This window comes from Drosophila nasuta, chromosome X (genome assembly GCF_023558535.2).
Source record: "Drosophila nasuta strain 15112-1781.00 chromosome X, ASM2355853v1, whole genome shotgun sequence".
Taxonomy (NCBI): Eukaryota; Metazoa; Arthropoda; class Insecta; order Diptera; family Drosophilidae; genus Drosophila; species Drosophila nasuta.
In genome coordinates this window covers 26,065,688-26,079,422 of record NC_083459.1, presented here as the reverse complement: position 1 = coordinate 26,079,422, position 13,735 = coordinate 26,065,688, and the positions used below count along the sequence as shown (strand labels likewise).

The 13,735-nt window shown below is 33.4% G+C and overlaps 1 protein-coding gene across 1 annotated transcript in view; it reads left to right on the top strand.

Moving 5' to 3' along the window:
* Positions 1-2,952: 2,952 nt before the first annotated feature.
* The window catches only part of LOC132795702 (putative protein kinase C delta type homolog), a 31,744-nt gene continuing 20,961 nt past the window's right edge, over positions 2,953-13,735 (top strand). Inside the window, 6 exon segments of the mRNA XM_060806567.1 lie at positions 2,953-3,398; positions 8,308-8,900; positions 10,897-11,276; positions 11,363-11,478; positions 11,542-11,627; positions 11,708-11,837. Coding sequence (XP_060662550.1) covers positions 8,793-8,900; positions 10,897-11,276; positions 11,363-11,478; positions 11,542-11,627; positions 11,708-11,837 — 820 coding nt within the window. The 5' untranslated portion in view covers positions 2,953-3,398; positions 8,308-8,792.

Genomic DNA, 13,735 nt, shown 5'->3' with positions numbered 1-13,735 from the left:
TTCTTTAATAACTTCGACAATTTTTACCTGATCGCAACCAAATTTTCAGGAATCATAACTACTATAGTTATTATTATATGTACCAAAACCTTAGCTTTAAAATTACGCTTGTTATTCGATTTTTTTGATTTGCGGGGGCGGAAGTGGGCGTGGCAAAAATTTTAAACAAACTTGATCTGCGTGCAATGCTGTCGAAAAAAATTATAGCTCTAACTCTTATAGTCTCTGAGATCCAGTGTTTCATACGGACAGACGGACAGACACACAGACGGACAGACGGACATGGCTAGATCGTCTCGGCTGTTGACGCCGATCAAGAATATATATACTTTATAGGGTCGGAGATGCCTCGTTCTACCTGTTACATACATTTCCTGCCGGCACAAAATTATAATACCCTTCTACCCTATGGGTAGCGGGTATAAAAATCATAACTGTCATTTTGAACCGTCGTGATGTCCTATCAAAAAAATGTATTATCGACTCATCATCGATACTGTTGATTATAATTTATTATCAACAACAATTAATTTCAATTAAAATCGAAAAAATTGTTTTTTTTTTTATTAATATTTGATTTTATTTATTTTTATTTTAAAATAAAAAATATAATTTTCTTTTACTGATGTTTTACTTTATTTATTTGTATTTTATTATATTATATATTGTTTTTTGTTTTATTGATGTTTTACTTTATTTAATTGTTTTTATTTTATTATAATATTTTTTTTCTGAATTTCATTTATTTTTATATTGAGTATTAACTATACTTTAGCTGCTGGGACCTTCCACTCATTTTACTTACTTATCATTCTTAAACTATATATTTTGCTTTTAGTTTATCTCTAATAATTCGCAAGTTAAAAGACGCGTTTACAATAGCATTAATTGTAAAATTCGTTGCATTTGAGTGACGAAAGTTTCGTGAATAAAGTTGCATTTGAAAATGTGAACTAGCTTCGGAAAGTGCTGCAATATCGGAGCTGGTGATCGAACTGTTCGATCGAATTAACGAGTTGAGTTGCATGTAAATCGATAGCTCAACTTTTCATACACTCTCCACAAATGTGGCAAGCTCCGCAGTTCGTCACAGAGAGGCAAGTGCAACAGTTGACAAACGCAAACGGAAAGAACGGATCAGAATAATGGGCAATCTATTGGGACGCGAAGGCTGCTTGAAGATGCAAAGCGAAGAAGTCGTCGAGGAGGCAGCATCGAAAGCATTTGTTGAACCGCCGGGCTTCAATCGGGCGGCCCCATTGAAATGGTTTGCCGACATTGAGGATTACTTTGAGGAGTTTCAAATCTGCAGCGATGCTGCGAAATGTGGTGTGCTCATCGATACCCTGGACATGGACATCATACAGCTGTTCAATTATCTGCAACTATGCGGCACAATTAATCCACCCAGCGATCAGCGCTACGAGACCTTCAAGAATCTTGTCTTGCACACGGTTTGCACAGCTCAGCCCTTGTGAAGATCGAAGAAAAAGGGCGTGTTTCCTCTTCTTGCATCTCGCTTCATTCCCACTCTCTCTCTCTCGCTCTTGCTCTGCTGCACTCTTGAATTGCTGAAAAAATATATTTAAAAATACGCAAACGAACAAATATTTCGAGAAATGCGAGGGCGCGTGCCTATAAAAGCTGCCAAAGCTTTTTTCTAACGCTCCCAATGCCAAAGACGAATTTTGTTTACTCTATGTGAAACTTGCCAACATAAGTGCTGATGTAGTTGTATAACAAAAAAATAAATAACTATATGTAGAGCAAATAAAATCGAGTTTACTACAAAAAAAGAAAAAAATGTAGATTGAAAAACATTTGATTTCAGATTTTATCTTAAAGATTTTTTGGTGAAAACAATCTTAAATTAAGATTTCCATGGTAAATTTGCATTATCAGATTAAAAACATCTTATTTTAAGATTTAAATCTTGAAACAAGAATGTAGTATTGAAATGAATCTGCACTTAAGATTTTTTCGTTCTAAACAAATAAGAATTCTTTTCTTGTTTCTAAAATGTGTTGGAGTTCCCTTCCTTTCAAATTAGTATCTAATTTCTGGTGCCGCAAATTATTAATCCCTGTGGTCTTTGGTTTTAGAGTTTTAAACTCTAGTCAATTCTTTTATAAAAAAAAGGGATATGTGTTATAATTGTAAATTAAAAATAAAAGAAAGTAAACAATATGCGCAAATGTGTAAAAAAAACCCGCAATCTTCTTTAATGTTTTGGTTTATTTTAAAGAATATATATTTAAGAATATTTTATCTTGATTTAAGATTTTGCCTTCTTGAATCAAGATTTTTCCATTCTTGAAGATTATAAGATTATAATCTAATCTAGGCAATCTAGATTTTTTGTAGTTTTTCGATCTTGATTTAAGAAAAACTTTAATTTTCAATTAAATTTTGACATACAACCAATCGTTTTTTGTTCTGTGTACATTTAATAACATTATTTGATTTTGTTTTTTACATTTTGTGAGCTGCGTGTTGAACAAAATGCCATAGTAAATGATGTACTCAAAATGCTAAAGAGTATGCCTCATACCTGGACATATTATGATGCCAAAGCTTTTGGAAAATCGCTGCCACTTTCTCTCTCTCTCTCTCGCTACCTCGAAAGCAAAAAGCTAGAGAGAATGAGATATTGCTCAGGTATTGTTGTTATGGTTATAGTCATATAGTTGAATGTTTTTGGGGGGGAAACGTTTATAATAACAGATTAATGTAAAGAGCACATGATATTTGCCTTATAACTCAGCATAATGTGCATATTTATGGTCTGAATGTGCCCCAAAAGAGAGACGGAGAGTGAGAGACAGAGAGAGAGAGAGAGAGAGATATTGGGAAAGAGCAGAAACGATTCGAGATACACACTGAGATCGGGTTGGGTATATATCACATTTGGATAAACGGATTCAGTGCGCTCCCGTATGCGAACGCCTTTTGCCGTGAGATCCGATCAGAGATCGCCAAACAACAAGATTTCCTTAGTTGTTTTCGCCTTTCTTCTTTTTTTTCGTTTTGTGTTCTTTACAATTGCATATTTTTCCTCATTTATTTTGTATTTTTTGTTCTTTCGTTCGTTCGTATTTCGTGTTTGTTTGGCGTGATGAGAGCCAAATAAAAGAAACCTCTGTGTGTGAAAAGAACTAATTCTAGAGGAAAAGTCATAATATGCTCGACAACAACAAAACATGACAACAACCAAAAAAACCAAAAAAAGAAAGAATTCAAATAAATACTAAGTGACATTTGTGGGGTACAACATGTCGTATGCGTGTTGCACTCGAGAAAAGTGAAAGTTTTCCCAACCATAAACCACAAAAATATTTGGTGTAATATTCTTTATATTTTTTTTTTTTGTGTGTTTGGTGGTTTATTTTATTGAAAATGTAAGCAAAAAAGAAGAAAATTGAAAGTGTTTGAAATACAGAATAGTGTAACTACATTGCGCCTATGACGTCACAAACTCAACATGCGAGATACATACAAGATATGTATATAAATGTATATATCTGTATATAGTATAGATACATATGTGTGTGTGTGTGTGTGTGTGTGTGTAGATAGATTTAAATGACTGACAGACTGGCCACAGCGACGGCCACAGCACAATAATCATCCAGTCAATTTGCGCTGTGTTTTGCGGGGCATTAAAACAAAAGCATTTCACTGCGCCCGATATTTATTGTTGTGTCTTCTGTCGTTGTCTCTCCTTCCATCTCTGTCTCTCTCTCTTTCTCGCTCTCACACATACCTCCCTCCTTTCGGTATGTATATCAATGTGGAATGTGTTTATAGTAACAGCCGCTGCTGACGCCGCCTGCCATCGAAGTTGCCGCCACACACACACACACACACTACACCCTCCCCAAATCTTCCCGCCTCATTTCCTCCGTCCGTCCGTACTCAAATCTCAAGTCACATGGCCTGGTATCAGTCTCGCTGCGATCAGTTCATTATTATTGTGTACATCGCCATCAGCAGCCATCAAAAAATATCTTATGAACTGTTTGATAGCTTGCAGCGATCAGCGATATTTGCAGCCTCAGAAATCATTCTCAAATCTTTAAAGTCCGCATAGCAACAGATTCCAATGCAACAATCAGCGTATTTAATAATATTTTTTCTGTTTGATGTCTACTTTATGTACAAACTATCATGCGATAATTATAAGCACATTATAATATCTAGATCTAGACCAATAATTCAAGCAAGAATTTGAACAGCTCTGAGTTCTTACTACTTAAAAATATGTTAAATGCAAAATGCTTGATAAAGACACTCGCATTTTAATTATCATATTACAGTTACACTTCAAACAATCTTTAACTACGAAAATTCGGAATATTTTTAAAATAAATTTAACACATGATACTTTTCTAATTTTGATTTACAACAAAAATTAGTTCAATCCAACATTAATTGAAGGAAATATTAAATGATTTTGATTTAGAAATCTATTTATTATACTCTCTACTTATAGGGTAAAAGACTATTATAACTTTGTGCAATGTATGTAATAAGCAATATAAGAATATATATATATATACATATATTCTGGATTAGCGTCAATAGTTAAAAAGGCTATATTTCTCTTATCCGTCTGTCTGTCTGTCTGTCCGTCCATATGAACACCTAGATCTCAGAGACTATAAGACATAGAGCTATAATTTCTTTCGAATGCAGTTATTATGTTTTCGCGCAGATCAAGTCAGTTTTAAATTTTTGCCACGCCTACCTCCGGACCCTCAAATCGACATAAATCGAATAGCAGTCGTAAGAGAGATATTTGGTACAGACAATAATAACTATAGTCTTTATGATTCCTGAAAGTTTAGCTGCAATCAGTTATAAAACGTAGAAAATAAAAAAAAGTTTTTCTGCAAAACGTTTGTATGGGAAAAACGCCAAATTACTACGGAAAATAGTTGCTTTTTCTGACAATCTGGTATATTTTGGAGTATACCAAATATAGACTTTGGTATATAATTACTATTATTGCGGTATATTAATTTGGTATACTTCAAGAATAATATCGCATTGTTGTGCTTTTATTCAAAATGAGTAGCGAGTATCTCACAATCGAATACACTCGACTGTAGCTTGCTTACTTGTTATTAAGCTGAAGTTGTCGAAGTTACTTAAGAAATACTATTATATGGAAATATATATTTTGTGCCCTATAGTAGATTTAGAATATAGTATTATTTTCGTTAATTTTCGGGATATGAATTTGGTATATTTCTTTCTTACTTGCTAAATTTTTGCTCTGGTGAAAAAAGTTCTGTTCAATAGTTGATTCAAGGATCTATTAAAGGATTTTGAATTAGAAATATATTTATTTTATTATAGTTATAGAGGTTTAGAATTTAATTCTTAGGGATGGCATGTAAAAACCTGAAGCTGAATAAACAAAAAAATAGCAAAAAAAAAATATCTGAAATTACTTATACTTAACAAAATTTATTAAATAATTTTCAATATCCGGAAATATACATAGATTAGTAGAAGTTCAAAGCTGAGCGATTTATTTAGAAACGATTTAGAATTATTGTAATTACTGAAACAATGATTATTATATTTTAGTGCTATTCTTCTTATAAAACTTGTTAGCTCAGCAGCTAGAAGATATCTTCTTAAATGCATTTAAGTTTGTTCATGATTCAAAACTCTTCTTGTTAAAAAATCGTTTTTCTTTTTTTTGCCATCGCAAGTCCTTGGCCTTTATGAATCGAATGAAGAAAAAAAAAGTGAAAAGTGAAAAGGAAAATGAAATGTTGTGTGTGTGTGTGTTGTTTTGGCATTTTGTTAAAGGCCGCAAGTTGTTTGTGTTTTGATTTCTGCCACAATTTCGCTTGCTCTCTCTCTCGTTCTCTTTCTCGTTCTCACACTTTTATCATATCCGGCAATCAATTGGCACGCAATCTCGCACAATTCGCCACTTAATTCTATTTATAATAACATTAACAAAGACAACAACAACAACAATAACAGAAGCAACATCGGTGAGATGAATATGAAGAGTATTCACACAACAAATTTGAAATGAATCGAGAACTTATTTTTGGTGGCCCGTCAGAGAAAAGCAATCATATTTTTAAACGTCGAGCCGATGCGACGACTCACCCAACCTTCCCCTCCACCTCCCCCCTCCCTTGTGACTGGTGGATTCCCTACACAAACACCACAACAATAACAAGTGTGTAAGTGTGGGTGAGTGTGAGTGGGTGTGCATGCCCTTCAGGCCTAAGCGTATTGTACAAATAAATGGAAAATTGGAAGCAACAACAACAATAACAGCAACAATAGCAACAAAGTGTTGTCAAATTGCTTTGTTATTGTTTTTTTCCGTTCGTTTCGAAGATTCCTTTGCATTATTTTCGCAATTTCTCAAATGTACTTCGCCAGAAAATTGGACAGGCCAAAAACATTTAATCAGAAACCAAGCGAAACATAAACACATACAAAAATATATTGATACACAACAAGAACAACAAGAACAACAACAATAAAGCAAATTCGCTTATGACTCAATTGTTTACAAGGCTCAAAGAACTCCTCCTCAGATCAATTGATCTCTTTTTTCTCACAAATCTGTCGATAAATCAACATTCCATTGTCGAAAGCGATCGCGCCCAATCAATCAAATCCGCAAACACTTGTCAGCAACTGATCAATTAGCATTTTATATATTCACTTCTTGTACGATATGTGTATACATTTCTATATAAATACTTGCCATCTATCATACGGATATTTTCGACGGAATTTTCACGCTTACGTGACAAAGTGCCCTTTGATTTGCTAAAGTCTAGAGGCCATCATCATCATCAACACAACCCCCTTACAAAAGCGAACAAAACAAAACGAGAAGAAAATAAAAGAAAAGAAAAAGCCTCTACGTATAATCTGACTTATAAATAAAGTCTCATACTCATAAGTATAGTTGACCATTTGCTGCCTTGACTGAGACTGAGACTGAGGCTGAGGCACGTTCTACGTGTTGTTTTCATCTCTGTGTTCATAGAGCAAATCCCTCCCAAATGGACTGCAACCAATTCAGTATTTCTTTTGTACCATTTAACAAATGAATGTTTATGCCATGAAATTGCCAAAGTGCCCTCTCTCTCTCTCTCTCTTTCTCTCTTTCGTTTAAGTGCAGTTTATATACAAAACTATCATGCATTTATCGTGATTTAATCGGCTTAAATATTGTACTGTTTATGACATAAACGTGTGCTGTCTGTATATAATTATTGTCTTGTTTTTACACTTAAATAATAACGTAATGCTAAGTCTTACATTTCGATCTAATTTGCTATAGTTACTTAGTATTCTTCAAAGGTTTTTCAAAATCTTTAAAAATATGTTTATTTTCAAAAAGTTGTTAAAAGTGTATCAAATATTCGGTCATGTGAAAAAATGTTTTTTTTCTCACTCAATTTATGCAGTTGCCAAGATCCCTGAAAGTTGCGCTATAAACGTATAAACAAGTAGCTATGATAAATCATAAGTATAGAGTGTTTATGATTCCGGAATATTTAATTGCAATAAGCTAAAAGTTATTTAAGAAATTTATTTGTATGGCAACAAAAGTACTGACAATATATTATATTTTCAATTTACAACTATATCGATATGCAAAAAATTAACTTTGGTATATTTCAGTGTTTTTTGGCTATGCTTTCACTGACTTTCTAGTATATTCTTAATTTATTGATATACAAAATTCGACATTCGGTATATCTTAGTATATTTTATTATGATCTGGTTGGTAATCTAGTATATTTTCAATTTACTATTGCATTTACATATATATCATTCAGTATATATTCGTTTTCCTGACTATACTTTGGCTGATCATTCAGTATATTTCAAATTTGCAACTATATTTATATGCAAAAAATTAACTTTGGTATATTTCAGTATTTTTTGGCTATGCTTTCACTGACTTTCTAGTATATTTTTAATTTAATGCTATATTGATGTACAAAATATGACATTCGGTATATTTTAATCTAGTACATTTTCAATTTACTATTGCATTTATATACCATTCAGTATATATTCGTATTTTTAACTATACTTTGGCTGACCATTCAGTATATTTCAAATTTACTACTATATCGATATACTAAATATTGCATTCGGTATATTTTTTTCTCGAATGTTTTTTTTTTAATGTTTAGAGGGTATCTCACAGTCGATCACACTCGACTTACTTGTTTTATTTGCTGTTGTTGTTCTTATACTTGTAGAGTATTCAAGCTTCTTTGTTGTTCTCTTGCAATCTTTCAGATGTGTCCATCAACGCGGCTTTAGAATCGCTTACACTCAAGAGGCAGCAGAAGCAAAAGGAATGTGAAGACGGCAACAGCAACAATAATAAAATACAGCTGACTAAAATGCGAAGTGAACTTGTTTATTTAATATAAATATAAGAAAAACGCCTCGTATTCGCCTTTCGTATCACATTAAGCGCATAACACAAAGCAGAAGCAAACAACAGAAGCAGCAAAAAACAGACACACAGCAAAAAGAAAAACCCCGTTTCCCCCCTCCGGTCTTTTGCTTCTGCTTTCCTGCGAGATCACTTTATCGCCGTCTATCGAAATCGCCATCGGCATTGAGATCGCGGGCAATCGGTTTTGTTGATTGTGATCAAGAACGTGGCACGTTTGCAGTTAACGAAAGTCTTCGAGGCGCACCTCGGCCACAACAACAACGGCACGCAAATCGTGTAGAGTATTCGGCGCGTCGTTGACGCGCAAACGGACGCCAAGATGATGTTCACCCGCGCCCAGGTGCGCAAGCAGAAGGCAACCTCCAGCTCCTCCAGCAGCAGCAGCCAGCGTCCTCGCAGCTCTGGCGGCGGCTCCTCACGTCACGATGTAAGTGCCTAAACACCTCAGTTCACTAAACTGATTATAATCTATAATAAGTAATAATCTATAATTTCATTATTTCAGTTACAATTTTTTATTTTTCATTATTTTTGATTTTTACGCTGCTCACATAAACTTTGGTATTAACTTTAATTCTAATTAAACATTATTCAAATTTATTGTATTTTTTTTAATATTTTCAATACTAAATCTTTTCTTTGTTTTTATTATATTTTTATGGTACTCACATATATTTTAGTATTTAATTTATTACTAACAAACTTTAATTCTAATAACTATATTTTTTTCTATTATAAACTAGCTAAAATTTCAAAAGTTCTTATACATATGTATATACTACATTTTTTATTTGATTTATTATTTCATACTAATTTTTCTCTCTTAGTATTCTTTTCAAACTCGCATCATAAAAAATTTCTTTGTCTTGTGTTTTAATATTGAATATTTTTTTGTTGTTTTTTTTTTTCATGTTATTCATATATAACTATTCAATTTATTACCAATAATAATAATCTTCCATCCTAATAATAACATTTTTCCGTTAACTTTAATTTCATACAACAAAAACGCATATCAATATTTTATTTAAATAATTTTCGTTTTTTGTATGCTACTCACTTAAAGTTTTCTACGTCATTTTAATTCTTATTAAACTTTCATCGTAATAATCATCTTTTTCTTATGTTTTTTTTAATATATTATAATTTTCTTTATTTTGTTATGTTACTCACATTTTTTTTACCACTTAATTTATTTCCAATTAAACATTCATCATTTTTTGAAACTTAGCACTAATTTCAAATACCAGAAATGTTTGAATTATTTTGCTTCTTTAATGCTAATCACAGTTTTTTTATTTTATTTGAAATCTCATTATAACTCCATCATATCGTTTGTTGTAATATTTCAAATATTCCGCTTTACAATAATTATGTTGCTCAAACAACTTAAGATCTATTAAGAAATCAGTTAAATGTGAACTAGATTAATTAGTATTTATAGATCATTATTTTATTCAAGTTTACTTATTATTTATGCCAATTTTTGTTCCCTAGTATCACTTTGCCAGTTTATTATCTTCCAATCTGAATTTTTGTTTGCCATTTAAGCAGTGCTAAAAGATTAAATTCAAATTTAAAAGTTTTTTCAACAATCCAAATTAGTTGATGTTTGTACCATTGTCGTTAACAGATTATTTTAATGCTGTTCGATATTATTATTCAAGTGAATTAAAACTCTTATACAATCAGAGTTCAATGGAGCCACATTGTCTTTTTATGGTTAATTCCATTCTTTCCTCGACAAACGTTTAATATACCCTTGTGTTTATCTTTATACACAACACACAACAAGTATTTAAAATATATTTTCACTTCACATCAACAAAATTTGACCAACGCATCTAACTTCCCAGTTCATTGAGGCCATAATTAATGTGTGTGTGTGTGTGTATTTTAAACGATCATTAAATATATTTACTTTTGACCGTTACATGCGCAGACCCTTTGTTTGTTTTTTATGACTATAGGGTATCATAAGCTTGTGGCTTTAATAGTGTTTTGTATATTTATAAAAGAGCACAGCAAAACAGAAACACAATTTATAAACTGTAAATTTAATTGGGTTTCCCATTAGCAAATTCTTCGGATAGAAAGTGAAAATTGGAACACCAATGTTTGTTTTTATTTCAGTTTTTTTTTTCTTTTTTTTGTTTTGTTCGTTTCTAATACCAAACTACTCTTAAGTGTTTCGGTTTCAGTAAAAGATAGAAACCATTTCAGGTCAATTAAAAAAGAATAATGCCAAAAAATCTAGTTCAATAGCTTAAAATCAAAATGCCATTAAGTGGGAGTAAAGTGCAGGAAATTTAATTTAAGAAACAACAATTTGTTGAGGAAGTTTTGGGAGAAATGTTTTAAAAATTGTATGAAATGAAAGTATAATATTTATATTAATAGATTCCTTTTTTATTCATTATTAGGTACGCTATAAGCAGAGCTCATCGAGCAGCAGCGGCGCCGGCAGCGGAATTAGCGGCTCCAGCGGTGGCACACGTCGTGATCGGGATCGCGATCGTGATCGTGACCGGGATCGTGAGCGTGACCGTGAACGTGAACGTGACTGTGATGATCACTACAACAATCACTATCACTATGGCAAGCAGCATTCCTTTGAGCTACCGCGCCAGCACTCCAAGGAGGAGACCTACAACCGCGACAGAGAAAGAGAACGTGACACTGGTGGTGGAGGAGGAGGAGGAGGTGGTGGTGGTGGAAGCGGTGGTGTTAGCGGTGGCTATGTGGATAGACGCACAAGACCACGCAGCATCACGAATCGTCGTGGCGCCATCAAGCATCAGAAGTGAGTGTGAGGTGGCAACGCTGCCTCGCTGCCAGTGTTACCAGATCTCAGAAATTAATGCAATTACAATTTACAATTTAAAACAGAACGCACGATATTAACGGACATCGCTTTGTGGCCAAGTTCTTTCGCCAGCCCACGTTCTGCGCCTTCTGCAATCTGTTTCTTTGGGGTTTTGGCAAACAGGGTTACCAGTGCATAAGTGAGTACGCTGACAACTCTGGAGCTTGATTCCATTTTCTTTAACTACACTTTCTACGCACAGTTTGTCAAACGGTTGTGCACAAGAAATGCCACGAGAAGCTGCTTGGCAAATGCTCTGGCTCCGTCTTCAATTCAGCCAGCACAATTGTAAGTGCATCACTTTCTCCACTCTCTCTCTCTTTTTATCTAGTCAACTCTTTAATCTAAATCTTCATTTTGATTTGTAGCTGCTGCGCGAACGCTTCAAGATCGATATGCCGCATCGTTTTAAGCCGCACACATTTATGTCGCCGACGTTTTGCGATCATTGCGGCTCGCTTATGGGCGGATTTTTCATTCAGGGTCTGAAGTGCGAAGGTAAGTCCGAAGCCGTTTAATTCAAACTGACATAAGCTTTATTTGTTTTCTGCACGTTTCTGGAGCTTTGGCTAGGTGGCGTCGCGTGCGTGAAAGCTTCGCGAAAGCTTTCGCTTTAGTCGTTACAACAACCCGCAACATCTCGTGAGCTTTGTTGTTGGGAATTCTTGTAACGGTCAAATCGAAAGCTGGGAACATTCATTGCTTGAGTCGCATATGTTGGGATATATTTGTAACGGTTTTCTTTTGGTGTACATCAGTGACGAACAGTGAGACCATCCTTTTGTTGGAAGTACAGTTTGCTCAGAAATCTATAAATTCTATTTAAGTTTGTAGTAGGGAATAGGGAAATTCGATATATTAAATCTATTTGTTGAAATTGGTATATTATTCAATTATTATTTCTATTCTTAACGGTTTTCTTTTGGTATAAGGATTTGTTATACCATTTATATGCCTGAAGAACAGTTTTCTCTTTAATCTATGAAATCTATTTTTATTGTAATAGAGCTTAGAGAAATTTGATGTTCGAGAGATTATACAATTAGTATTTCTAGCCTTAACCGTTTTCTTTTAGGGTAAGGATTAGTTATACCATTTATATGTTGGAAGTACAGTTTGCTCAGAAATCTATAAATTCTAATTTTATATTAAAAATTTATTTATTGAAATCGATAGATTATGCAAATCTTATTTTTAATCCTAACAGTTTTTTTTGTGGTGTAAGCTTAAGCTGGAAGTACAGTTTGCACTCTATGAATTCTATTTTTGTTGTGATAGAAATATTGATATTTTCAATATATTTATTGGAATTGATAGGTTATTCAATTATTTCTAGACTTAACGGTATTCTTTTGGTATTAGTTATACCATGTTTATTTTGGAAAAACAGTTTGCCCTCTAATCTATAAATTCTATTTTTGGTGAGGTAGAGAATAGAAATGTATTTATTGAAATTGATAGATTATATACTGATGTGAATCATATTTCCTTAATTTCTAAATTATTGAAATTCTTCATCTATGTTAGTTGTTGATATCTAAAAGTGATGCTATGGCTATTCATTGGTTCATCGATTAGCTTTTGCCATGTGATTGCAGAATTCACGCTGCCAACTGCTGATTAAATGTGTCGACGTATTCTTTCGTATTCGTAATCGGATTGAATATACGTATTTTAAATACCGTAATATGTTTGTGCGGCTCTGACAGCCTTGCTTGTTTTTTTCCCCCCTTTTTATTTGGTAAATTTCTTCCTGTTGTTACAATTTCGAGCACATTTATTTTAATCGCTTTGCATCTGAAAATGCAAATGACATGTTTTTACCGTGCACACGTAAATGCATTCATAGTACATATGCGAATACTCATATATGAATACTTTGCATATTTTTTGTTGTTCTTTTTTTTTATACCCTGTAGCAAACATAAATGGTTGGGCTATGATGTCATGAAGTAGATTCTCTTTATTGTGCTGTTTGATTCCTGCCAGGATTTTTTACGCAACACTTAGCTAAACAAAAGTCCCATTTAATTTGCCTCCTTCTCCCTCTCTCTCTCTCTCTCTCTCTTTCTCCCATTGTCAATTGCCTGCCACAAGACCTGGTCACATTGCGCATTGCATTTTTGCGGTGGGCAGCAATTAAAATTGCACAAAAGATAATAATAAATTTTGCAGGTTATAAAAAAAAATTGCAGATTTATATTTATTACACGTTGTATGATATTTTTGTGTCGCACCCAAAAATGAGAGCGCAGCGCACCGTTAAGACTCGTAATATTTACATATATATTTTGCCGTACGGCGAAAGCATTTCATTTCACATATTGTTTGCTGTACATTTGTTTTGCCGTTAAACGAAAATGTGCGCAAAAAGGCATGTTAACAACCCTGTTAAT